General features: G+C 44.6%; 2 protein-coding genes and 1 non-coding gene across 7 annotated transcripts in view; 1 reads left to right on the forward strand and 2 right to left on the reverse strand.

Moving 5' to 3' along the window:
- Positions 1 to 1,986: 1,986 nt before the first annotated feature.
- On the reverse strand, positions 1,987 to 22,409 carry MORF4L1 (mortality factor 4 like 1). 5 transcript variants are annotated; one of them, XM_027465630.3, is made up of 14 exons: positions 22,265 to 22,409; positions 19,611 to 19,657; positions 18,128 to 18,195; positions 16,641 to 16,667; positions 16,139 to 16,225; positions 15,117 to 15,197; positions 12,484 to 12,546; positions 8,048 to 8,073; positions 7,369 to 7,457; positions 6,961 to 7,062; positions 5,426 to 5,514; positions 4,008 to 4,180; positions 3,614 to 3,698; positions 1,987 to 2,681 (listed from the first exon to the last, which is right to left on the reverse strand). In XM_027465630.3, the coding sequence occupies exons 1-14, from the start codon at positions 22,302 to 22,304 to the stop codon at positions 2,597 to 2,599; spliced, it is 1,062 nt and encodes a 353-aa protein (XP_027321431.1). In that variant the 5' UTR covers positions 22,305 to 22,409; the 3' UTR covers positions 1,987 to 2,596. The 5 variants fall into 5 exon arrangements, with proteins under 5 accessions (XP_027321431.1, XP_027321430.1, XP_027321433.1 ...); XM_027465629.3 differs by having other exon boundaries at positions 16,641 to 16,706; XM_027465632.3 differs by lacking the exon at positions 16,641 to 16,667.
- Positions 22,410 to 22,612: 203 nt separating this feature from the next.
- On the reverse strand, positions 22,613 to 22,685 carry TRNAK-CUU (transfer RNA lysine (anticodon CUU)). Its single transcript has one exon. It is a non-coding gene; the product is annotated as a tRNA-Lys (tRNA).
- A 1,685-nt stretch (positions 22,686 to 24,370) lies between these two features.
- The window catches only part of ADAMTS7 (ADAM metallopeptidase with thrombospondin type 1 motif 7), a 43,841-nt gene continuing 40,284 nt past the window's right edge, over positions 24,371 to 27,927 (forward strand). The window contains exons 1-2 of the mRNA XM_038185241.2: positions 24,371 to 24,541; positions 25,520 to 25,872. Coding sequence (XP_038041169.2) covers positions 24,460 to 24,541; positions 25,520 to 25,872 — 435 coding nt within the window. The 5' untranslated portion in view covers positions 24,371 to 24,459. The remainder of the gene's footprint in view (positions 24,542 to 25,519; positions 25,873 to 27,927) is intronic.

A 27,927-nucleotide genomic window follows, 5' to 3' on the forward strand; every position in this document is an offset into this window, starting at 1 on the left:
CCCACCCTGCCCTTTGGCAGAGCCCTTCACGGCTCCCCAGGTGCTGTGCTTTCCTGCAATAACACCGCTGATGAGAACCTGGTATTTTGCCTAGAAAAAGCAATTACTTAGGTCACAGCCCAGCCGTGCAATGCTTTTATCCGTCTTTTCAATGCCTTGCTCGGTCCTGTACTCACCCCGAGCAGCACTGCGCTCCTGCTGAAAGCTCTCCTGCTGAAAGGGGGGCACAAAGCATGCCAAGTGAAATGCAATGCTCAGCTATCCCCACGGGATGAAGCTGTTCACAGGAGAATTCCAGATTCTGTCCCAGATACACAATCTAGGTAAGGAAGCCTTTGGCACACAAAGCCAAGCTGACGTACCAAGTGGTTGAGGGGCTTCTTTTTGTACTGGTTGGGGAATTAGCTTCTGCCATGAAATAACACTCTGTGCCTGCACATGGCTTACAAACAGAAGTGAGCTACCAGGAAGTTGACCGAGATGAGCCATTACAGAAGAATATCTTAATAGGCCTAAGGGTAGATGGAGACAAAACATCCAGGAGGAGATGGCTCAGTTCAGCTGAGGAGGCTGGAATGCACGAGCATCACTCCACCACGCCCGAGCACATACAGGCTGCCTTGGGAAATGCACAGGAAGGGGAGGAAAAGAAACATTGAGGCAGGGCACGGTCTTATACAACACAATCACACAGCCCGGAGTTAATTCTATTAGTGACCAAAAAAGTCAGTCAATTTGGCAGGAACTTGCAACTTGCAGACAAGAGATGAACTTCACATGCCTGATCCTGAGATCAAAGCCAAGTACAAGAGAAATCTGCTCATGAAGATAATACACACAAGGCACCTTGCAGTACTAGACCCTCTTTTCCTGCTAGGATCAGCTGAGAAAAAGTTTCACACTTCTCTTACAACCATTTCTTTACCTCCTATTTCAGCTCTATCTGCAATGGGATTGAGACAAGAGTCAGGACCTGTGAGGAAGTTCAACAGCTTCCAGAAAGCCATTACAAACAGCAAGTTGACTCAGCAGTGCAATTCACGGTGCAACTCCCTTGCTTTCCACTTTACCCCTTAAGATACTACTACACATGTAAAATTGAATTAGAACACAAAAGTGACAGAAGCCAGGCGGAGTGCACGCTCAGGGCCCAGGCTCTACACTTCCACATCTGTTCTGCTCTTGATCAGCCTTACACAGAAGGTGTTTGAACCCTGGAGGTGAGGACAGGTGATGCAATGTGCTTTACTAAAATGTTCATCTCAAGATACAGCTACAGAACAGATCAGTGAGGTCCCAATAAAACATTCGTATTCAGGAAAAGACTTAAAATGTAGCTGGCTCAGAAATAGGACAAGGCCACTACAGAAGCCTTTTTTCACTGAAGATGCATCGTGTTCTGTATCTGTAACAGGCTACATGGAGTGATGAACTCGATACTTGGTGGTACACAAAATGGCAAGTATAACAAGGGCATTTAAAATAATTATCTCTATTGATTTCTGGCTTTTCCAGTGTCATAAAGTTAAGAACTCCTACAAAACCAGTTTTATGAAGACACTATTTCAGAAATACTAGCTGAAAATAATTGGCCTCATTTACAAAGAAGCAAAGGGAAAGGAATAGAAAAGGCATAGTTAGGTAAGCTCAATACTGACTTTATATTTTCCATGAAAAGCGTACACCGAGCATACACAACCAGTTGCAGATAACTACACTTCTTGCCGAGGCTAAGAACTTTGTGACAGAAGAAGTAAAACTGCATTATCAGTACTTACAAACTCCAAAATGACCCCAGAGGAAAAGAATCCACCTCACTGAAATTGGATGCATTAGCTTTAACTTATAGTCCCTGGAGTTAAGAAGAAACAAAACATCTCCAAGTCAATACTGCAGATCTTTATATTCAGAGCAATGCACTTTGATCATATGTGACATAATATTACTGTAAGTGACCAGTCCAAAGAGAAATATCAGAAACAATACTTGAAATTAAAAAAAAGTTTATTTGAAGATCTGTAAAACAGCTCTGTAAGAGACCAACATTTCCAAGACACTACTATATAATGCATTTTCCTACTGTTAGAATATAAAAAGTCACAGTCCTTCAACTACCTAAACAAAAACATACATTTATGGACCAAACATTTTACTTCCAACACCAAGAAAGAAAATGGGTTTGAGAGTCAGACTAATAGCACCACAACTAGGTGATCACAACCCTCATGGGTCTGAGTCTGGATTTGTCATTGCTATGCCATAAAGCAGATTCGTTAGGCACATCTTAATGTCAGACCCACGAGCACAGAAGAGTTCATACAATGAAATATAACTGCATTCTTTTCACATTCCACTGATGCAAACAGTAGCAAGCCAGAAACACCAAAGTTTCCACTAAACTCCAAGCATCCATTTCAGTACAAGAAAGTTTTCAGAACTTAAAAATGCCAGTTCCATATTAAACACACAACTTTATTCACTTTATGTTTACATAGTCTGTGCAATAGAGACATGTGCAATAGAAGGGTGAAGAACAAGACGAAGTGGACAGTATTACAAGGATCCAATGATCACTGTGTTGCAGAGCAGCACACCATTATACTGCTTTCCGATGATATTCGGGAGGGGCTACTTCATAGTCACTGGCACTAAACAATGCAGAGGAGTTCTTTGCTAAGTACCTATGAAAGATATTAAAAAGATGAAATGATTTTCTCCTGACATCTGTTTAGCATCACAAGTGAATCAAAAGGCGTTTAACTGAGATCATAATGAATGATTTCAAAAGTATAAACCCACTTTATAAATCCATCCACAGTATAAATCTACTTTATAAATTCATCCACTAGAAAGAAAGTCAGCTGTCCAAAGCAATTAAGGACCTGACACCTCATGCCAAAAATCAAATCCAAACAAGCTGGTGTCAAGCAGCTCTGGCTCCAAGTGAGCACGGGGAGGTTAAGATTAACAGGATGGCACCGCTTACATTTGAGGTTCAGTCAGCTGCTGCACCAAAAGTCAAGCTACTGCTGCTAGTACTCAGAGGGGCAGGGACAACAGAGAACCATGTGGTGTCCTATTTGCACAAAGAGGGAACCTAAATGAATGATGGCTAGAGCAAAAGGAGCCACAGCCATCTAAAGGTGATAACAAAATAAGCATTGTATGCCATTTCTCAGTGTACAGATTCAAGTATTTCTGGTCAATGTACTGGCTTCATGTTTTTTAACTTATCTGAAATCAAATGTCTACTTATTGTTGATTAATTTACATAAGTTAAGAGTTCACTATAATTGTGGTTGCTATAAAAAAGCAGATGACAAATGATTCAACATTCATTTTGAAGAAAGCAGCAAACCTGGACAATTTAAAATTGCAGAGTAACAGATACATAAGCTTGTTTAACCAGCAATAACCTCAGTATAACTGGGGAGAAGCTAAACTTACTCATGTTACCGTACAGCAGCTTGAGAAACTTCAGGGCAACATTTGAAAATACCATACACAGGCCTAACGCATACATATGCGCTCCCCCCCCATTCACTGAAATGAAGCAGACTTTTGTAACGTGACTCAAGTTTTGTCTTGTTAAAAGGCTTTAAAAAGTACTTACTTTAAGAAGTCATGCAAATAGTTTAACAGCAAAGCCAGACTCTTCTCATCAAGCGGTGTGTAAGCAAGCATAGCTCCGATTCGTACTGTTCCAAAACAAGTAGCACTTCTTGTTAGAGATGATTAAGTATTTCAGTAAGACTAAACCTATACTACCATATATAAAAAGCCCAGGAATCTATTTTTATGTAGAACCTAACCTATAATAACTATTTTGCATTCTAAATCATTGAATAACTGACTATTAGTCTATGGAATAAAAACAAAGAATGAAGTCCCAGGTTTCAAAGTTGCCTGTCAAACTTCTGCAATTCACTCCCATTGATACTCAAGACAGGAGAATTGTAAGGATTTAATTCTCTAACCTCTCTCCAGCCTCTAGAGGAGATACTTACCAAATAGCCTCAGTAGATGTGGGGCACCATAGACTTGAGACATAGGAGCATCTGGGTGATCTGCTAAGATTTCAGCATATTGGGGCCTCTCAAACTTGTACAGTAGTTGTGTTCCCAGCATGACATTGAAGTATTCTTTAATTCCAGCCACAACTTCATTGACTGCATACTCCCTGGTAAACAGAGAAAACATTGCAGATCTTGTTCTAACGACTGGATGAACGTAAGACTGGAGTTGGCTTGGTGAGTCTGTCAAAGTTCTGGAAGTCTTTTACAAGCCTTCAGATTTTTCCAGGAAAAATGTCTGGAGACCTAAAAATGTACAGCTGCGAGGAATGGTGCATTTCAAGACCTCCTTTAAAAAATGTTTTGAAAAAACTCGGTTTTAGTCATCTACTCAAATGAGCTTGCACAGTCCCTTCAAAACAGCAAACTTCTAAAGACATTTACCAGCTCTTTGTTTTCAACCAAAGTTAATCCTAACTCACAACAGTTTAAAACTGTCTGATTAAAGTAATCAGACTGAACTACTGCTTAATGGAATATTGGACAGCCATCCAGTATTTCAGGCAATTGACTCTTTGTAACTCTCAGTGCCATGCTCCTGCAGGCCTTCAACTTCACAACAAGTTGAAGAACAACTGTATAGGAATTTATTTTCTGTATAAGCAATCATGCTACACATCTTGAATAGTACAACTGTCACTCCACCCAGCAAAAGTTTAAAGTGGCCATTACAACTAGATAAATATATCAAAGCACCCTGACAAGCCAATAATATACTTCCTCTTGAATTGAAGAATAGTTTCACATTTCAGGCTTTTGTCTGTGAAAGCAAAAAGCTTCATTTAAGAATAAACACACCCTGTTTGTTGTCACAGCTGGACCGCTGATGCAACTACAAGAATCTTCAAAGTACCACCTCAGGATGATTGGCTTTGCCCATCCGATTCTTTTAAGAGAAGTCATCATCGACCTGCCTGTCCTCCACCCCTTACCTCAATGAGAAAGCCTGCCAATACAGTAACACTTTTTGCTCATCTGCTATGTAGCCTTTTTGATAGTTTGTTCAGCTTACACACAGCAAGCAACGCCTAATTTCTTCATCCAGTGTAGAAAAACTGAGCTAGAACGAAGGGGATGGAGAATGATTGACTTGGCTTCTATCAGCTTCCTTAAGGAAAAAAAAGCCTGGGGAAGGGCAGGGCATGAAGGAGAAATAACATCCAGAAAGCAGAACCAGGTCTTTGAATTACCTCCTCAGATTCCTTAACTCCTTGATCACCTTGGTCTTGAACATTAACCTGAGCACAGGGCTGGGTTTATTAGTTTAACAGCTTTACTAATTTTCCCATGAACTATAAGTGCAGCAACAACAGCAAAAGATGCAGTTACAGTTTGAAACGACTGCTACTTACTTGTTATCAGTATTTCCTCGTGATTTCTTGTAGTTTGCATAATCCTCTAAAATAGAGTCAACATTCTTCTTGGCAGGAAGATAGAAGAGCTGGGAAAGAAACAGAATTGAGCAAATGCAAGTTGCCTAAGTTGTGCAGACATTTCTATCTATGTGCTAGCCTTAGACAGACATAAGGATATTTCCAGAATTAACAGGTTAAGGTGTTAATTCTTACTGAAGGAACATCAATTGTTCTAGTTGTGCATACTGAAATACTTAACAGCAACCACATTCATGTTTCCATTTAACATTTCTGCTGCTCAAAAGCAACCTGAACTGCCAAAGTCAATCCAAGAGCCAAAGGTATGCAGCAAAGCACACAAATGCCAGTGCAGACCTGCCTAGCGCAGGTCACACGGCTGTTGCAAAAGCAACGGTGACAGCTTTGGTTATTCTTTGTCTACTTTGCTTCTTGCTTCTACAGTTCAGCAACGGGTACCACCGTGCGAAGCAAACAATGCCACTAGGCACATGCTGGGAAGTTTCACTGCCTGCACCATCTAACGATTATCACGGCTACATCACAGCCTACAGGACTGAAGACAAATATTTGTAGCTGTGATTGACCAGTGATTATCTTCCATCTGTAACACCATACACAGAGCACCTGTACTCAGATACTAGTTCAGTTACACACTGCAAGGCTAAGCAGTAAATTCACAGATTTGCTTTGTTTTGTTTTTTTTTGAGACGCGGGCCCCAGTTCACTTACCAATTTCTTTACCAAATTCCTTTCACAAAAGCATTATAGTCTGAAGATATTCAGGTAAAAAATCCAGTCTGCAGAACTGGAGTCAGTGTAACACATACTAATACTTAAGCACTTTTCCTGCTGGTGCAAGCATAACATTTCTATTCAGCACAAGTCAGCCTTATCTATGTAGGACAAGATTTTTGTCCATCTGGGATTTTTGCTCACTGGGAAAACAGACAGTACCTCAGAGCTGCAATAAAATTCAAAGCATGCAATTGCAGCCTATCAAATCAAAAATAAACAACTTGCAATGCTATTTTCTATGCTTCTTGCCAATTTAAGTAAGCAGCTCCACACTCGTCATGACTTACTAACAAGTTTATGAAAGTGTGTTATACTTTTTAAGATGGAAGACTGTCTTGCCTAGGTAAAATTACTGTATCAGGAAGTTTTATATAGATTCTACCTCGCAGAAAAGCAGAGAATCACTGCTTTAAAAGGCTGTTTCTGTCGGAGCTGTAGAACTTGAGATACTTTAAGAATTGGGCAATAAGTGACATGTAAACAAGACAGGAAGGAACTGAGATAGAACGTCTACCACACACAATGTTCCTACAGACTAGTTGTCTACCAGCTAAGCAAACTGTTCTAAGCATGTTTGACCTATTGGCATGCTTTGAGGAACACCACACTTCATTTAAAATGATTCTACTTTCAAGATTATGCCCTGTTAAACTGAATCTATTGCCTATGCACAGGTTTTTTTTAAAATTTATTATTTATTTATTTTTAGAGATTACCTGCTTTTGCCTGGTGATCAGGTCCCAATCATCTACCAGCCATGGTTTCAGCTCTTCTGGGATTTTCACCTTTACTTCAACTCTGTTCATAAATGTTTCTTCCTGGAGAAAAAAAAAAAAAAAAAAAAAGTGAAGCCACACTAATTACTTTCAGATAACTATCCAAGATAAGAGTCACCGTATCGGTTGTTTCCACAACTCAAATACATCACTGGACTACGGAATTGCCAAAGTAGACTCCAGAGGGAACAGGGAAATAACTCAGATTTTCCAAGGCCTCTTGGCAAACCTAGGGTTTTGCAAAATTATAGCATTTCACGCTGCCGTACCACAGAACAAACACTGCTGTCTGAGCAAAACAACTCGATTTTCTGTCAAAAAGCCTACAAGGGAATCACCAACACATACACTTTCCACTGTTGGATCAACTCGAGCCCTCTTCTTCCTAGGAGGCTGAGGAGTCTCACTGGTACTGCTCCCCTCTCCAATTCCAGGAGCTGTACAGAAAAGAGAAGTTATGCTGCTTAAGGAGTTTGCTAAGTCAGTAAGAAATACCATTAAAAAAAAAAAACATTAAAGGATTTAAAAGATTCAGACTTCAAGTCATCTTTTACTTGCTTTTTGTTTTAATATTACTTGTATTCTGAACATCACACATTTGTGACTCTGATCTGCTATATTCCTGCTTATCTGAAGATGGAGATTTCTGCGTTAAGAACAAACCAGGGCATCAGTACCTGTAACGTTCTTCGGAAGAATGTTTTTGGAGCCAGCAGCTCAGCTTTGTGAATTGTGTCCCATGTCAATAAAAAACAACTCTGACTTACCAAAGTATTTCAGATTCACGCAGATACCACTTTGCTTTTAATTTGCAGGAAGTCAAAATCTTGGCAAATAGTTTCTGTACAAATCAGCAAGTTATACGTTCCTCCTGCTGGAGGGGAATGGACATCTAAAATCCAGGAGGAACACCATACGGTGATAGTGTAAGCAAACTTGGGGGGGGGCGATTTAAGATCTTATTCCAGCTAAGAATTTTTCACTAGGGATATCCACTTCCACAAAAAAAAAATAAAGATATACTTACTTTTCTGTTTGTTCTTTTTTGTTTTCCTGCAAGAAGAACACAAATTATTGCAAATATAAAGACAAGTATTTAAAGAATTGAAAGCCAGAAAAATTGTCCAGTAAGTTCAGAACCATGATCAAATACTTAGCCTATCGAGTATTTAGGTAGCAGCAAAAGAAAGGAGAAAAAGTTAAGTATGATTTATCACTACAGTTATGGTGCTTTAAGATTTTTCCAGGACAAATGGTAGTATTCACATTTTGGGGATTCATTAAACTTAAACCTACAAAAGTCCAGAAGACAGGCCAAGAACAAGTATTTTAGAACAGACCTGACCAACATTTATCAAGTAACATCTACAGATACTTCGTATTTTCCAAATACTTATAGATGTTCTACTTCAGCATTTCAGGCTTCACTTAAAGACAAAATACAAGACGAGGAAACAGAGGTGATGGAAATTATGAGTCGCAGCTAGCTGACTTTCCAGAAAAAGTATTGAAAAAAACAATTTTACCATTACAGCAGCATAAGAAAGTTTGAATATCACTATCAGAATTAGTTATATGCATGAAGTTGCATGATGATGCAATCATAGCAGTCCGAAGTTTAAGGGGGATCATGATTATACTTACTGGAAACATTTGGAACAATACTGAAGTGTTGTTCCTACCATTTATCATCTTCCAGATGCTGCTCTCTTAACACTTCGACTTGCCTAAATTCTGTCTCCTTAGCCCTTACTTTTATTCCAACAGTTATGCTGAGAAGCTAACTTACAAGAATTTTAAAAACACTATGTGCAAATATTCAAATATGTCAAGATACGTTAATGACAAAAAAATAAACTACTACATTATTAAAACTAAACTTAAACATAGTACATTTACTAACCTTTTCTAGCAAATTTGAATTAAGAGCCTATTAGCCATGTTTCCATTTGCTCACTGTTGATAGGAATCCAGTTAAACCCCTCTCTCAAGAAAACAGAAATCAGTGGCCTAGATTCCAGATTGTGAGGATAAAACTCTTTACCAGTACAAGATTATTTCTTTGTTAATTCATCACAACGTCAAAAGACATTTGTATTCAGTCTCTGAACCGGGATTATCTCAGTCAGGAAGTAGTCAGTCTCAGAAAGGTCTGAAGACAGGAAAAGCAACACTTTTTTCAAGCTTCAAGTCACAAGCAATCATTAGGCTTAAAAAGAACTGTGGGCAGAGTAAATATCCCTCTCCAGGAAGAGGTAACAACTGCCAAGTGAAGTCACTGATAATGGACTTGTGTATTGAAGAGAATGCCTTTCCTTCCAAACCTAGAGTAAACAAGTAGAAACAGGGAGTTCTTTTGAGAATTAATGTCACAAGATAAAAATAAAACCAGAGCCATCAGTCTAGAAGCAGAGAGTTAGAAAACTGGAGCAGATGGACAATCCAAAGTACATCAAGAACTACTGCAATTAAGAGAGAAAACCACACCTATGTTACTGATGCACAATGTCTAGCATAAACCCATTTGGGGGCAGTTGCTTGTGCTCTCCAGCCTCATTCCTTACTTCTCGATTCCTTAAAGTTTAAGTTATTACATCTCTGCTTCAAGCCAAAGCAGCCATCTGTTCGCAAAGTCTAAGACAAACCTGATCTAGGGAACAAAGATCTCAGGGTAGAGACAAAGCTTTGCCACTCGGCAGATTTTTGATGCCTGTACACAGAGTGGCTCTTCAGTAGGTTACGACAGCTGTGCAAGATGAACTGCTTCTGCTGCGTAGAGTAATGTAAACATACAGTGCACTCAATATCCAGGAGAAAGATGCAGCATTCGTATCAGAGCATGTAGACAGCCTTATTGAGAGAAGCTGGAGCCCGCAATAAGCTGCACATCTTTAGGCAGGCTCATTAGAGACACAGAGCTGAAGAACATCACACATGTTCCTGTCCTGGGTCTGGCAGGTAACTTCCTGCAAAGGAATTCAAGTCCCGAAGTGACACAAAGAGATGAAACATCCAGGAAAGGCTGAAACACATCCTTCTGTGCCATTTTACACCTACGTGTAACAGCAAGCCTCAGAACACAGAGCAGCATTAAGTGTCTTTCGGGGTCATGTCTAGAGAATCGTCAGGAGAAAACGAGATTAGCTTAGTAAAGAATTCAACACAAACATTGTCACGAGGAAAAACAAGACATGGGAAGGTTTGCTTACTCTACAACAGTTACAAGTCCACAACCATCTAGATCAAATACCTGCTATTGCCCACAGAACTCTTACTTTCCCTAAACTCGATCCTTTTAACAAGACTTAGAAATCTTTTGGAACCTCCCTACAACAGCTGGTTAGGATGCAAGCAGCAGAACGAAGGTGAGTTACCACCTGGGGCTCTGGGATTTGAGGTTAAGACTCTTGTAAATGCCAGAAGAGGGAGATCAGCAAGGTGCCAGGTTACTGATAACAGCACAGATGCAACTAAGCTGTCCAAAATCTTGAAGTCTCTCCTAACACAAGGTGTCTAGTAACAAAAGCTTACATGAAAATACTCAAGTATGAAAAGCAAAGATGTTGAAGTCGTCGTCAGCCCTCTACTGCTCTCACAGCTTGGTTACTAAATCAGCTGCAAGGAGCAGCATTCCTATCAGAATTCAGTAACAGCCTCCAACGCTATTAGCAAAGGATAAATACTGAAGTCAGAACCAAACACATCTCCTGCACGGTCAGGCAACCTGACCTTACATGGCACACCAAAGTAGAAGAGGTAACAAGAGCAGGAACAGTCGGTAGTGCAGAACTGCTCAATACCAGGAGTAACCAGTGGGTGGGAAGAGTGTTTATTGTAGAGATACCATTAAAGGGTGAAAATGGACCAATTAATCCTTCCTCAAGATGGAAGTAAGACCAAAAACCCAACCAGAAAGCATTAAAAAAGACAGGAGTCATCATCTTCCTTCCCCTCCTCAGCACAGTACCGAATTAAAATGAGGAACACGCTGCCACAGGATGCTGTGGAGGCCAGAGGCCCAAATGGTGCAGAAATTAGGTAAAACAGTCCTACAAACGCCTATTAAACCCATCACAAGGATATAGCCTCCAACTCAGAAGTCCCTTGCTGACAGGCTGCTAGGAGCAGAGGGTATTTTTGGCAGAAAAGCACTGCAGTCTTGATTCACTTGAGGACTGTCCCCAGGTACGTGCTGTCAGTGACCACCAGACAGCACAGCGGGTCAGGAAAGTCTCCAGCTGGAGCCAGAATGGCCCTTCCAGGGTTGTTGCAGCCTTAGGCAGCTGGCACACAGGCAGTATTCGTATGCTGCCTGAGGACTGAGGACATTTAGAGGACTGAGCAGCTCGTGTGAGAGCTACGAGCTACGCCAAAGATGGTAGGGGATGCCCCAGAGGACACGTAGCAGGAGCACATGCTTTGGAGCAACGTGTTCAGATTAAGAACAGGCCTTCTGTTAGAAAAAGTAACGATAATTCACGTTTAAGTTGAGATACTGCTCTGAGAACATCTCTAGTAACACTGCTTGCAAATACCTCAAAAAAAAAAAACACGTCTTTTCAAGCCTGTTCCTCAGTGCCATACCTTCACTCTAACCCTCTAGGTTGCCCTTCTTCCTCTCCGAGCACAGGCTGACTCAGCTTACTGGTTTTAACATGATAATCACATTAGGCCCATCAAAGGTAGCATCAACTCTTAGAAACTGGAATTCAGCAGCACCATAGATAAGACAGTCTAGGAAAGCCAGTACCTGTAGGGTTGGATTTCACTTTCGGTACCCCACTGTAAACACACAAGTATTTTCTATCAGAGTTTTTCTAGTTACCATACGATGATTAACTTCAAAAGAACTGTGAACAATTTGCATTTCATGCATATTTCTATTCGATTAAATACCGCTTAGACATAGCTTTAAAGAAGCTTTTGAACTAGTTGCTGCAGTTTACAGAACAGTTACTCTGAACAGACTCAAGCCATGACAAAAATATAGATTACAGAGTAAGATCAATCCTCACATTTGTAGCACCATCTACCGCAGCAGCCGAGCTCTCGGACTCGCAGAGCACAGTGCAGTTTATTACTGATTTCCATGGAAAGAGAACTCCAGGCTACAGTAAACATGCAGGCCAACTGTAATCTTCTAGAACAGTCCAGTTTCAAAACCCTGAAGTCAGTTGTCTTCCACTTTTTGAACAGCGGGCACCAAATGTATTTAGCTGCCCAGAACATCCCCTTCTCCCAACTGAAAACTTACACATTTCAGAGAAACTAAGTTCTGTTAGTCCACGCCAGCTTTAAAAAAACACAATATTCTGCAGCACTTTGAATTGTTAACTGAATTGCTACCAGAGCTTACATCATTACAACTGACGACTTTAAGAGTCGCTAAAGGAAATCTATGAAAGCAAGGAGGTTTGGATTTCAGGATGAAAATCCTGGTTTGACAATCCATCCTTAACTCACCGCGTCGATATTGTAGGGGTCTCCAAACAGCAAACAGTATGCGCTCCATCTCGTCTGAAAAATCTAGGCACAATGGGGGTTGAGTTAAGGAAAGAATGTCAGACCTAGTGCTCAGCCTTTAAGAGAATCTATTTAAGATTCAAAAATTTACCTTTTTAGCGGTGTTTTACAATCTTATTGAACATTCCTGGAGGATAGTTTTTTCTTAGACTTATTTCCTTTGCATTCTCGTTTGGCTATCTGAGGAATAAGTTTTTACAGGTAAGTTTGAACAGCTCCCTCTGTTCAATCCTCCAAGAATGCTACAAAAGGTAAATTTTGAGGCCTAAATAGGTTGACAGCGTTACCCTTTTAGAATAGTTGACCAGTTTTTCCCCCTCCCCACCAACGGTACGTTATGTACCTGCAGCGACCTCAAATTTATAACAACAGAACAATCCCGAAGTGTGAGCTGTATTCCCAGATTTGTCACAAGACACCTTGACTTCAGGTGTAAGCAGGATGTGAGCAGCAGCAGTTGAGGCAATAACGTGCAGTATCGCAACCCTGCATCACTGCTAAGTTCAGTCACAGCATTTCCTCCCCTCAGCCTCCAGGTAGGGAAGAAGATAGGGAGACTTTGTTGGAAGAACCAGAGGTCTAATTGAGAAGGATGCTGGTAATGGCTAGAGACTAGGAGCAAGATCAGTGCAACAAGCATATGGGACCCTGTGATAGAACCTTTCACATCACAAGACTGCTGTTTTAATGACAGGCTTTCCTCCTCCCCCTTTACTACTCTGATCTTCCACCTTGAAGGAATTAAGCTTTCCAATCACCATGAGAATTAGTTTCCTGTATGGTTTGCTACACCAGAAACAATCACTGATGCTTAGTATTGTGATGACAGCAAAAAGCAAAACCACTCCCTTTGCCCAACTGGTTTTAACCAAGAGTAAAGACAGATCCAGTAACATGCTTTTGAGCTCTGAATTTAAACAGAAGCTTAAGATGAAGTCCTTTTTGCTGCGTCAGTCTACCTTGGATGCAAGGTGATTACATGTGGGGGAGAGGATTAAGCTGACTGAGTTCTACTGCTTTTCAAGTGGAGGTTAACATTTACCATTTTCTCAACCCCAGAGAGCAAGTCACCACCCCACTGCAATCAGCCTGAACTCCTAAAACGCCTGAAGCTGACAGTACGGGGAACCTACTGCTGAATTTACTCTTAGGAAGTTCTCTGTAATGCAATTTGTAGTCATGAAAACATTTACAATTGAGTCATCACCACCTATGTCAAAATTATACATTAAATTAATTCTACTCCTACTGAATAAAACACAAGCAGACTCAAGTGCAACAACCCCTTGAGCAATCCCATTAGTAATTACCACAATTTAGATATTTTAATTAGTTTTTAATGACTTGCATTAGGAACTGTCTGAGCAGGCTTTTTTTCCCCCACCTCCTCCAAATAAAGCCAGACTGACTACGTCCCTGTCAGAAGCCCATCCCAAGCTGAGAAAGCACACAAAGCCAGTGTGCTTAAGGCACTTCAGAATCTGTAGCAACAGACCGAAGGAATACACACGCAGCATTATGACCAGATCCATCTAACTCCCCATTTCGAAGACTAAAAGACAATTTACAGCCTTGGATAGGCTTTGGCCAGCTGCAAAGTGAAATCTGCATTCAGAATCTAGAGCTAAAAAGCCTTTTTCCACTGCCACTGCACTTCTCAAGCCAACGGTACTTATTTTGTAACGCAAAGTTACCCATAAGTGAGGCATGAAATGCGAGGCTGCTGCCAAATGCTCTTAGCTGCTGAAATGACATCCCTTCCTTCCTCGTGAAGACTAGAATCATAAAAGGAGTCAGCAGTTCCAAAGATCTAGGATATCACATTAGAAATGAGTATATTTGTGATTAAAAAAATGAAGTACTACCCCAAACAGAAGAGTTTCATGGCACATAAGCAAAGCAAAAGAGCTATGAGAATCTAAGCGTAAGGCCACACAAGCCTATTCTGAAAAACAAAAAGGATGGAATGGAAGAAATCTGACAATTACATTCTGATTTTTTTCTAATAAACATCTGAGCTTGCTTCTGGTCTCTTAAGATGCAAAACCATTTTAATAGCATGTGTTTAGATTTGGAAAAGACAGCAAAACACCAAAGGCTTCCTAGAAACGGTTTTAACAACTGTACAGTAAGAAGGCAAGGTATTTTAAGGATTTTTTCCCCCCACATAAGTGCTTGCGCAGCCTGGAAGAGCTGCAAAGTTCTGTACAGAAACCAATTTCACTAAGACACACAAATCTTATGAGGACGTCACAATTGAGTGTCAGGCAACTAACTTGAGAGGAACAGTATTCCAAAGAACTACGAAGTGTTAATGTTTAGCCTACTCAGTACCTTGATCCAAGATTAAACATCATTCAATCTTGGAAGACAGTTTTAATAAAGTAATTCAACAAAAGCCTTTCAGATACCTCCAAAGTAAAATGCCTGCATGGGTTGTGTCAGGAGTAAAAGAACGGTTCTTTAGGCTAAACTATAAGAAGAAAACTATTTAGAGATCGATAGCAGAACTTACAAGCAAATGTTTGAGTTTTTTGTTGTTTGTTTTTGTTTTTAAATAAAAAGCTTCTTACACTTCAACATTTTTCTGCTGCAGACCAGATGTCTTCTTGCCCGGAGCAGCACCTCTCATCTTCCCCTCTGCATATTGTTCCCTTTAAAAAGAATACATTTTGCAATAAGACTAACAGAAAAAGAACCTTGTTTTCCCCTCAAAAGATAATAGGTTATACAGAGCATTCACAAAACTTCTAGTGACTGATTTCAAGTCTTATTTGGGATAAGGAGGAACAAATTCAACTCAATAGCAAGAAAAGGACTTTAAAGGTTGGGCTGGATGATCTTAGAAGTCTTTTCTGGCCTAAATGATTCAACAATTTAGGCTTCTTCATATACCAAACTTCAGAGTATAAATTTCCATTTACACCATCCTCTTTACTCAATCACCTAGAAGCAACACACTAACTGCTTCTGAAAAACAGGACATTCTAGACAAAAGCACTTTTGTTACACAAAAAAAGAATCAAAAGATTAGCACTCATAAAAATCAAAGTATTTGTATGCATCTTGAAGCTGCCTGAGAAGATAACAGAACGGTTTAGGTTGGAAGGGACCTCTGGAGTTCATCTGGTCCAACCTCTCTCTCAGTCAGGGCCACCTAGAAAAGGTTGCCTAGGAACATGTCCAGACAGCTTTTAAATATCCCCTCGGAGGGATATCCTCAGCAGTTAACAATGTATTTTAGGGATACTGCATAAGGATCGTTTTCGGTCACCTAACTTCTGTGTTATAGAATGTACTTGCAGTTCATCAGGTTGCCTCTCCATTTCATCAACCTACTCTTCATTGAAACCTGAAGTAAGTTTTAAAACTAAGCAGCAGCTCACTCTTAAATTTCTGGAGCACTGAGATCAGAATACCTCTGTAGGCCAAAGCACCACCAAGAACAGAGACATCCTTCTTGAAGGCATTTGTTGTAGTTTTCTTTTTTTTTTGTTTGTTTTGAAGTTACTGCCCTCCTTTGACGTATAGCTGTTGGATTGAAGCCCTATAGATAAAAATTATTCTGCTGACAGTGACTACCAAAAATACTTACTGATTGGCCTTTTGAAGTTCCTTTTGTTTCTGCAAATTGGTATCCACGTATTTGAGCACTCTGCTTTCTGGAACCCATTCATCCCAGCTGGAAAAAAAATAAAAATCAAACAATTGTTCAAAAACACCACAGAATTGCATTCTACATAAAATAGGATCAATCAAAAGCTTTGCAGAATTTGAGACTGAACTTTGCTTTTGTTACAAGTCACGGACTGGCACAACTGAGTGTAAGTTACTAAATGCATTCCCCACTGCCTGAAGCTGTAACAGTTTCTCTAGGGAACTGTAACCCTCAGTCATTTCTGAAAGTTTCCCAGATTTGAAGGATAGGCAATTTGGGAGGGAGGGGACTGTCTTAATATAGAAGAATCTCAGGAGAAAAAAAAAATCTACACTTACTAAATCACGGGGCATCTGTAGCCATAACTATATTATGAAGCGAGTTTCCTTTATCTATTCCAACATTTTATAGGTTAACAAATTCAGCAATAAGATCTTACTGTAAGAAGAAGAGCTCTGATTTCTGTCTGTGAAGGAAACCAAGATGGCATGAATATTTGAAGAATCTGAAGTGAACGATGTAAGAGAACAGGTGTTGGGGAAATTGCCATTATGAGCAAGAATTCCACTTTGACAAAGAGTGGATAACCCGAGCAATCTGACAAATTATTTCAAATAAAAGCACATTAAAAGTGGCCAAGTTATTCTGAAACATGCAAGTTAAAGCTCTTTACATGAGTTCTGTGTCATTTTCACTACATGGCAATAGCTACCACCCTTGGAACACCAAAGTGACAAAAACCAATGCCACTGCAGGAATATAAAGTTTCCAGGATTCAGACAAGCCAAGCTTTGCATCCAAATGCTACAGAAACAGACACGCAGCTGTACGTATCCTAAGGTTCCATTTTTAGGATAGCGCTTTGGTCAGATAGGTAAGCTCCTTATCTTATTCCTGTCCGTACAGCTGTGAGACGTCCACAGAAGTGCTATATAACTGCAGCACACGTTATGCTGTATGAGGAAGAAACTTCCTATCTTGTTGATATGTGCAGAAAAAAAATAAGCTGAGCTATTAACAAGTAACAAAGGACCGTAATTACAGAAACCAAAGTTAAAAAATCATATTGTCCCAGTTGTATAGATATTGCAGCAGCGAAACTTTTAATGTAGCTAACTGGAAGCTTGAAGGCAAAAAAAATATATATATATATAAAAAAAAATCAAAAATAAGAAGGCCTTCTGGAGTCTGAATAGCTAGAGCTTCTGCTCACTAAAACCCTCCTTTTCTTAAATTCAAAACTGAGTGACAGAACTCAAATTAAACAAAAACTACACAAATGCAACAATCTCATGACAAAATTAATCCCCAGTGAGCTGCACATTGTATCATGAAGACATCTTTATTCTTTAGAAGCATCTTACCGAGAATTCTATTATTTGTGCAGAAGGGAAAAGTATCTCTAACAGCAACTTTGCACGAAAATCCAGAACCAAAACACAGGTTAAAACTGCTCCTGTGAAACACTAAAATAGATTGCTCTTCCCATTCTGAAAGCAGCCTTCACAAAGGCATGTTTTTCCAAATCTTTGCTGCCAGAAGCAATTTAAGAGTGAAACACACAGTGAGTAGAGCACTTTGATCCTCTGCACCAGGGATTACCTCTCATACCAGCACGCAATAAGAAAGTTTTTGCACTGAATATTTCTGCCAGGGAGGAATTACAATAACTGCTGTCAAACTTGAACAGAGTACTACAAAGCCTTCCCATTCATTAGTCTGCTGACACCCTAAGCTAGTTTGTCTAGATAACCAAGGCCTGCAGGAAACAGCTAGTTAGGCAATGTTTTCTTTGCGTTGCTATAAATCATTGACTCAGCTATACAAAAATGGGTCAAATTTATAGAACCTTCTAAAGACACAGAGGGAAGTGTATTCAAACCGATGAAAAGAGACAATGAAGGGCTGCTTTATGGAAATACTTACTTTTTATTCCAGCCACTGTAATGGATAAAGTATTTCACTTGCTTGTCCTTTATGGCAACCTTTACACACTGGAACAGAAAAAAGTTTGGTCAGTACCACTGAGAACAAGAAGATCTCTGAACGAGTTTTGCTTTGTAAGCTTCCAGACTCTAAGCATGCAGAGATTTCATGCAAGCAATTGAAATACCTGGCAGCAAATTCACAGCAGAAAGGAAGTTCTCTAACACAAGTTACTGCCTATTTAGATTTGGAAGGGCTAGGCAAACAAAGAACTCTGCTCAGCTATCCAAAGAGCCACCCTCATTGACAAGAAGGATTGGAAACCCCTGAGGGTGACCCGAAGAGTAAACAAGCAGTCACTTAACTACCCCAAGGTTAGCCAAAAGCCATTCACTAAAGAGCTTGCTCACATGCAGGCCCCTACCTCACAGACAGGTAAGCTGGCTGAAGTAGAGGAGTCTTCAAAAGTAAAAAATAGATAATATGGATCTCTGCAGTCACAGAGAACACATTATATTCAGTAGAAAGGGTTGCAGTAAAGGCTTTTTCTAGATGAAGAATGTACAAATGATGTAAATAAAAACAGGTACTCCTATTAAAGACTGTCCTCTAAAGACAACACCTCTCAGAAGCTTCCCTCCCTGAAACTCTTCTGTCTGAAAGTTCAGCACAGCCCTACCGGCAGCCTGCAAGACATCGCCACAGCTCAGCCAGAGGAAGACAACGAGATGAGCTGGGACAAGCACGCACATGGCTCGTAACTGAACCTTCCCCTGCACCCTGACAGCTAGGAGCTGAAGCTACCACATCTGTGTAAAAGGAGAACACGGCCGGAGACATGCCTCTTCCTGCAGAAACACAACCCAGACGACAGACTACATAACCCTGCCTAGTCTTATCTTTGTGCCTGCCCACGTTCCCAAATTCCTGGCTACACCAAAATAAATCCGTCAGCTTAGTCTCGGATAAGGCACTTCATCCAGAAAGGATGAGCCCTGCCCTGGAGATGCTGGGATACAGATGCTGCTGTACCACTTCACAACATCCTCAAGTTGCTTCACTGTTGAAACACGAAAGCACACCCTCTTTGGCTCTAACTTCTAATCCCTTTTCTCTGATTGAGTCACCTTTAAGTACTTCTGAGAATCCAGAGTCTTCTGCCATACAGCATTTGCTCAAGATCACTGCCATAACTCCTCCCCGTACCTTCTCCAGTTTAAAGCAGCATTAATACTTAGGTGTCAACACAGAGCAGAACATCTTATTTTACTGCTGAACTCAACACCATCATGCATGGAACAAACTCAGCGTCACCCAGACCTGCAACTAGGAGGAAGGATATTAGGATATCTACCTAATAGCCTTCATTTTAGCTTCTGGCCTTAAGCCCATCAATGTAAGGCATAGCAAGTAAATTAATACAATTCTTTACTTTCCTGGGCAGCAGTGAGACGCGCCTGCAGCAGTGAGCAGCCACACGTACCTTTGCTTCATAAAGGAGAGGTCCATGAAAACAAAGCACTCGTTCACCTGAAAGAAAGTTGCAGATAAGCATCTTAAAATAATCCTCACGTATCATTTCTGCAAAATACACGTTATCAAGTGCAGCACAGAATGAATCCCAGGTCAACCAAGCAAGGAACTCAAAGGCAGAACCTGATCTGAGAAGCAGGCTGGTGTCTGGAACGTCGATTTACTGTCGTACAGGAGGATCAAAGCTGATTACTTGGGCCATGAAGGAAAAGACTCCCGAGGACTTCCCCAAAGAACACTCATGCCAGGACAGCTGCACACAAGTCATATCTGAGCCTGCCCACAGCTCTGCAGAAGGGCTGGTTAACTTCAGCAAATGACTGGCCCCAAGCCCTGTGCTCCTGCCTGCGCTTCTGGCCACCCGCAGTCTACTGGGGATACCCCCATTTTGGGGAATGTACCCCCATTTTTGTACATTCAGTACTTTGCCATGTCAGAACTTCTTTATAATCACAGCTAACAACCACAGACTGCAGTACCCGCATCCTTCACACAGTCCATGAGCACTGCTGGAAGCCACACCTCTCCTGCAATCCTTATGCAAGATCTTTCTAGGCAAGATGTCCACATTTACTACGAGCAAGGACACGAACCTCGGTGTTGCAGAAGGGTTACCACGAGCACAGAGGAATGCCAACAGGCTCTTCCTCCTCCTCAGCTTACTGCAGACAGGCACAAGGCTTCTCCTGCACACCTACAGACCGCTTCTCTCCTGTGCTGCAGAGACACCCACACCCATTCATTATCCCAGAGACGGGGTTTGGAAGAGAACAGTTCTTCAGCTAAAATAGCTGGCAGAAGCTAGCTGAAGATGCTCTGTAACACTCAGGAACACCACGCTACGCAGAACATCCCTGCTGCACCAGCGGCTTGCACCCAGGCAAGAGCAGGCAGCTCTCCCGGCCCCGCTGGCGACACCTTCACGTGAGAAGAGCTTGGGGAAGGTGGCATTCAGCTGCCCACTCCTTCAACTGTTCTACATACAGAGCATTTATAGAAGCAAGAAATTCCCCTTTCACATCAAAGGGAAGGCTTGTGTCACGGCCCTGACATACAGACTGGTAACCAGCATCTTGAGAACAGACCAAAACCAACGAAATCCCATCAGCACCACCAGGAAGACAAATCTGCCTTAAGCCTCTCCGAAGTTGAACTTGACGTCTGAGGAAGACTCCCAAGACATTTCCCATTCGCTTTTAAAGAAAGTCAGCAACAAGATTAACACCCGAGATACCAGCAGCCACTAACTCCCACTGGACCAGGCACTGATCTCTGTTGTGATGCCTACACCAACGCTCAGCCCTTCTGTTTCACAGGGTACTCACACTTCCCATCTGACATTCAGGTTTTCCCAGCTTTCATGCATTTTCACAACAAATGCAGCCTCCTCCTCGCCCATTGCTTTGTGAAGAGTGCCTGTACAGACAGCTTCTAAGCACACCTATCATTTCTCTTGGGAAATCTACAATTAAAATAATTTCACTTGTCATGCTGTGAATGCCCACAATAAAGCTCTTAAGCCTTAGGCCTGCAGGAAGCTTTATTCATGGGACGTTTCTCCATTTTAGCGCTAATGGTGAGATTACAAACACCTATATTTAGGGAAGAAAGTCCAAATTTGAACACCTGTTATAAATTTAAGCCGCATGTATCCCTACAGCTATGAACCATTTCTGTCTGGAATTCTACCCAACCTTTACCTTCTGCAGCCCATTCCATTTCACCGTAACTCAGTTATTACATCGTGGATTGCACATTAAAAATCCTGTGTGTTCCTGCAGGTTAACACACTGGTGTCAGCATGTGGCATGGGGTGCTGACACACGACTGACCACGTTCTGCCCCCAGCTGCCCCGATGCACACCCGAGCACTGCACTGAGGGGGGCAGAGCAGCCAGCTTCCAGCCCTTCTGCCAGCTGCATTTTTAGAGACAGAGCCACGGCGAGGGACGGGGAAATAAGCTTTCATTTACCTGCATCAGTACCAACCACAGCCACTACCTAATAAATCAAGATGCATGCAAAGTAAGCCCTGCAGGAAGCAAAATCCTATCCGTTATTGTCCTACAACACCAGGTGCGTTGATGTTAGCCTGGATCCTGTGATCCCACCCCAAACGCTGCAGGGCCCCAGCACGGCGCCCATCGCCCTCCTGCGCGAGGGTCTCCCCCAGGAGCTCCCCCTCAAGCAGGGCGAGTGATGGGCACGTTTTGATCTTGAGAGGATAAAAGTCTGGCACATGCAGGAGGTTCAAACATTTTTAATGCCCACACCTGCATGAAAATTAAGCGCGCTGTGCGTGACAGGGAGGGGAGAAGGGCAGCCTCAGGCCTGACGGGCAGGATAGGCCGAGAAGAGGAAGAGAGGAGGCCCGGGGGACCCCCAGCCCTTCCAGAACAATCTCCCCGCCTCAGGGGCCGGGGCCGGGCCCTCCCCTCACGCTCCCGGGGCCCGGTGCTGACAGACGCGGCCCGGACCCAGCGCCCCCCCGAGGGCGAGCAGGCCCCGGGGGCCCAGCTGCGGGTACCGGAGCCCCCCCGCCCGCTCCCTTTATCCCTTCCTTTCCCTCCCAAGCCCCGAGGCGCCCCCCAGCCCCCCGCTCACCCTCCTGGAACTTGGGCTTGGGGTCCTGCTTGGGCGCCATTGAGGAGCGCCTCCCGCGCCGCCCGCCCCCTCCCCCGGCGGCCTCACCGCCGCCGCCGCCGCATCACGCGCGGCCGGCCCCAGCCCCCGCCGCAGCGCGCATGCGCCTTGCCGCCGCGCCGCAAAGCACGCTGGGGGTTGTAGTCCGCTCCCTCAGGAGCCGAATCCCCCCCCCCCCCCCTTCCATTATGCCCCCCTTTTTTCTCCGCGTCCCCGGCTGGGCGGCTCTGTCCGTGCGGCTGCGGGGGGCTGGGAAGCGGAGCTGCACGAAAAAAAAAAAAAAAAGCGGGGAAAGGCAAAAGATTCAGACGCCCAACGTGGGGCTCGAACCCACGACCCTGGGATTAAGAGTCCCATGCTCTACCGACTGAGCTAGCCGGGCGCTGAGGCAGCTCCTTGCCTCCGTGGTACTCGGCAGCGCCGCCCCCGCTGCGGCCTCCCCGGCCCTGAGTGGGGCCCTCAGGGGGCGGCCGCCCCCCGCCACAGCCCCGGGGCCTGAGCCGCGGGGCAGGCGCCCACCCTCGGGGGCTGGGGCCGGAGCTGCCCGCAGCAGCTGCCCCGCTGCCTCCTGCCCTCGCTTCTGCGAGCTTAAAGCTGTGCGTGGGGGCAAACCCCTCGTACTCGAGCAGCCGCGCTCTGTTTGTACACGCAGCCGAATTGTGTGTTTTTCTGTCAAAATGCTTCCTCTGATTATTCGGCCGTATCTCTGTTGTCATATTTTCACGTTATCACTTCAAAAAAAGGAAAATGCCGGCCAGGCAGACAGAAGTGGAGCAGCACCAGACGTAAACGTCTGGGAAAGCCGCGCGTGGCCTGACAGCACCAGGCAGTCTTCAAACCCTCACGCTGGCTTTTTTTCTGAAGAGATAAGGAAATAAATATTTTGCAATTCCACATACGCTTCCTGTACAGACTGCGCTGGATGCAGTGTGGGGTTGGGAGGGCGGCAGAGCCACATATCCATCCCAGCGCAGCAATGTCAGTGCTGTGGGTCACTGCCCCCTCTCTGGAGATATTTAGCAAGGAGGAGGCAGAAGTGGCCGGATTCTGCTTCCCTTTGGCAAAACCACCGTGAATGCAGTAGCACGGCGCTCACTGGGCACTCAGCGGCCTTGCTGGAAGTTGCCCAGAGCCATTCTAGAGCAATCGGTTTTTAAACGGCAGGGTGCCTTCAAAATTAACCTCGTTCTTCTCCGTTGCTTACAGAAGACACAAAATGCCTGATTTGGATGAATCAGACATTAAAATAACGGCACATCGAGTGCGCTGCACATCATGTATGCAGACCTAAACTGTCAAACACTCTGACCTGGGCTTCATCCTATATCAAATACATTTTATTATGTCTTATAGCTAAATTACGCTTACAAATACAGACTTCTGAGCATGAACTGCTCCATGTAAAAAATGTCAGAGAGCTCCCCACAACCAAACCTGGAACACCCTATCCTCATAAACCCGACCCACAAGTAATCCTTCCAAATGTACGTATCAGAGACTAAGCACTCAGTTTGGCTATTCCTTAAACATTTTAGCCTTCCGGCTTAAATAGATAGAGCTAGGTAGTGAGATCTGTGTGATCCTGAGAGAACAAGCAGGGAAAGCAATGCAAATAATATGCTCAGTTGGTAACAGTCACATATTTCATGAGGAAGGGGCTATAATTGCCTGCAGTCTTCACACCCTGCCAAGGAGTTACTTAAACAGAAAAAAAAATAAAAAAGATGTAAAAAGGGAAAAACCCCGACCTTGTAGTGTCGGTATCAGTACAAGGGGAAATGGCAGCCCAAATAAAGCCTCAAAGAGGCGTCGTTTTTCGTTGACATTTGTGCGGTGGGACGGGGGAGAGGTGGCAGTCTCGTGGAGGAGACTGCAGGGAGGGTGCGGAGCGCCCCTGGGTGCTGCGGGCCCCTGGGTGCTGCGGACACCCCCTCGCAGCGGCCGCCGGGGGGCAGCCCCGGGCCGTGGCGGCCGCCGGGGGGCAGCGGCGGGGCCGGGACAGCGGCGGGGCGGCCCCGCGGGCCGGGACACGATCGTTGCCCGGCCCGGCCCGGCCCGGGGCTGCCCCCCCCCCCCCCAGTTTTTTTCGGAGCCGAGCTCCGCCCGTCGCGGCCCCGCCGCCGGGCGCCGAGCCGCCGGTGCCGCCGCCTGCACCCATGCCGGGCCCCGGGGGGCTCCTGCTGCTCGCTGCCGCGCTGGCCGCGGGCACCAAGCAGAGAGGCAGCGCCGGGCAGCCAGGTCGGGGTGCTGGGGGGTGCTGGGGGGGTACTGGGGGGTACTGGGGGTGCTGGGGATGCCCGCCGGGATGTGCACGGGGACGCGCTGGGGATGCCCGGGGGTGCGGAGCCGCGGCTGCCCCCGTGCTGCCGGTGCGGGTCCCGCCGGTCCCGGGCTGCCCCCGGCTCCCCCCGGGATCCCCCCGCGGGCCCCGGTCCCGGAGCGCCGCGGCCGGCAGCGGTGGGGGCACTGGGGGGCTCCGGGCACGGGGAGGTGTCCTGCTGCCAGGCATCTGCTGTGGGGCTCCAGTCTCTGTTTCAAAAGTGGGAGCTTTTATTTTTCTTTTCTTTTTCTTTTTCTTTTCTTTTCTTTTTCTTTTTCTTTTTCTTTTTCTTTTTCTTTTTCTTTTTCTTTTTCTTTTTGTCTTGTCTTGTCTTTTCTCTTTTGTCTCTTCTCTTCTCTTCTCTTCTCTTCTCTTCTCTTCTCTTCTCTTCTCTTCTCTTCTCTTCTCTTCTCTTCGTTTTTCCTTTCCTTTCCTTTCCTTTCCTTTCCTTTCCTTTCCTTTCCTTTCCTTTCCTTTCCTTTCCTTTCCTTTCCTTTCCTTTCCTTTCCTTTCCTTTCCTTTCCTTTCCTTTCCTTTCCTTTCCTTTCCTTTCCTTTCCTTTCCTTTCCTTTTTTTCTTTCTTTTTCTTCTTTCTCTCTCTCTCTTTGTTTTTTTTTTCTTTCTTTTTTTTTTTTTTTCCCTGTAGTTGTTAAACAGCAGGACTGTGTGCATTGAAACCAGGACTATCTGCAGCCAGTGGAGAGGAGAGGTGGAGATGCATTGCAGGAGGGCAGAGAAGAGAGTGAACGTGTGTACAGTGCACTTAGCTTCCAGGCACTGGGAGCTGGCAGCAGCAGTGGACACAACTTACAGATCCAACAGATATTTGGGTGCCTGACCCCACTTAGGAAAGGCGATTAATCCTAAAGCTAACCACGAAAACCCTTTCTTTGCAGACCCTGCTCTGTGGTCATCAAGCAGCGACATCGTTCATCCGATCAAGGTTGACGAGACTGGAGCCTTCCTGTCCTACGATTTGTCCCACCGAGTGCTTCACAGAAGGTCTCTTTCCTCCAAGAGCAAGTTTCTCACCTTCTATGAAATGCATTACAAAGGCCAACCCCTGAAATTCAACCTGAGCCTCAACAACAACCTCCTCGCGCCCGGGTTCGTCAGTGAGAGACGATACGGGGGAATCGCTGACGCCAAGATCCAGTCCCACACTTACAACTCCTGCCATATGATTGGGGAGGTTCAGAGCCGGACCCTGAAGGGTGGCCTGGCCGCGCTCAGCACATGTGATGGCCTGGTAAGTACTGAGGTTCCTCACCCACCAAAAAATAGCAGAAGCTGTGAGAAATCCTTTTTTTTTTATTGTGAAAGTAATGGCAAAAGTCCTCCTGACAGCAGCAGAGTCAAGATCTCATTGTGTAGGTCTGATGCTGCTGTGGATGAGCTGACTGTAAATTTCCCATGGATTCCAGCGGTTTGGGAACTCTTGGGACTGTGTTTACTTGTGTTTGTGTCCAAATTCCCAAAGACAGCGATTCTCGTATCGCATCTGTCTTCCAGTATATAAATGTAGGATTACGACAAACACATCTGAAAACGAGGTTGTTCAAAGCCTGGAGCCTGGTTGTTCACAGCAGGATAGCGGCTCGTATGTAGTGAAACTCCTTTAGGTTTTGCAGATGTCAGCAGTCTTATTCAATTGTCAATATTTTCCAAGGCAGTTGTGGCATGTTAAGAAGGGGAATTTTGCTGAAAGCCACTGTCACTAATCAGAGAGGGGTGGAGGCTCTCAGCAAGGCACGTTCACGCTGTGTCTGCAGTAGCTTGCACCTTCCTGGCACAGGTATCGGGTCCCCACGGGGTTTAACATCTCGCAGAGATTTGCAGGAGCGTTGGTGCCAGTGCAGCAGCTGTGGGAGGTGTTGGTGTGTCCGGTGGTCCAGAAGCGTTGGCTGTGGCAGGATAGCATGGCAAGGCCATGCAACATGCTGGGCGCATCCTGGAAGGCGTCGAGGTTATGCTTTTCCCACCAAATTTAACATCATCTGAGGGTGATCGGCACCCCGCACTTCACAGCTCCCTGAGCAGTCGGCTCTGGTTGTTCTGGTTGCACTCTCACCCTCAATTGGGGTTCTGCCAACGAGGGCGTGGGGTCTGGAGGAAGCCTGCCAAAGAGAGGGAGCAGAGCTAAAGAAGGGGCAAGCAGCTCAGCCCGGAGCTGGGAAGCACGGTCTGAGCTCGTGGCTGTCTTCGCGTTGACTCCCTCCGTGATTTTGGGCAGCTTTTCTGCCCAAGGAGCTGGGACTGGAGGGACTTCAGGGGGATAAATGCTGCAGGAAACAGCCAGGCCTTTCATTCTGATACAGAATAGACTGATGTGTCTGGGAGGAACCCACGACCTTTCAATTCATTTTTCTGTGGATGTTTGGATGAGAGAAATCCTGGTGGCTGTAATGTGCACGGGAATAGAAGCTGTCGTAAAGCTCCCTTCAGAGTATTGCATGGACAATACACACGCGTACTCGTAACATGCGAGGCTCTGGAAACGTTTGGCTTTCTGTCAGACGCCAAACCACAGAAAACCACGCTAACAATGTGCTGTGTGTCTCACAGAATTATTTAGGAAAGTAAAGCCTGTGTCTGAGCTTCGTTACAGTGAGTTATTGCTGCTGCGGGGAGGTGCAGTGCCCCGGGCTGCAGGAGCATGCTGTGTGGGCACGTGGCGGGGATGCGTGGGATTTCAAGCTGCAGTTTGGGGCTCTGGGGTCCTGGGTGACTCCGTAACAACATCTGGCATTTGGACCAGGGTCAGGGGATTGTAATTAACCAAAGAAAGTTTTAGGGTGCCGCTTCCTGCTGTAGGAGAGGTCCCGGTGACACATCCTTTCCTCATGGCACGGGGATGCGATGCTCCTTGTCCCGACACTGACTTTCCGTGATTTGGGTCCCTGCTGAGATCAAGAGCTCCTGCGGGTTCCTCCTCCGCTTCCCCAGGGGTTTGCTGCTGCTTGTCCACAGGAAGTCTGCAACCTGAGGGTTCAGTTTACAGCGACGGGGCTTAGTGCAAAAGGCCAGAAGCAACTGACTTCATCTCCTGAGGATTTCGTTATGAAAACATCTCCACTGGTCCAGCAGTTGCTCAAAACACTGGGGCTGCACTGTCCTCAAAGCCGCACTTTGGGCTGTGCCCCTGGGCTTCGCAAAGCTTCTCCAGGAAGGTCAGGGAGAGGCGGTGTGAGCATGGAGGAGGAAGCCCAGCACACACACATTCCTGGTGTGCTCTGCTTCTGGTTCTCTGGAGAAGGCATTGCTCTGCCTCTGCAGCCCTGCAGCCCCTGATCTCCTCAGCACA

The sequence above is a fragment of the Anas platyrhynchos genome, chromosome 11 (assembly GCF_047663525.1).
Source record: "Anas platyrhynchos isolate ZD024472 breed Pekin duck chromosome 11, IASCAAS_PekinDuck_T2T, whole genome shotgun sequence".
NCBI lineage: Eukaryota > Metazoa > Chordata > Aves > Anseriformes > Anatidae > Anas > Anas platyrhynchos.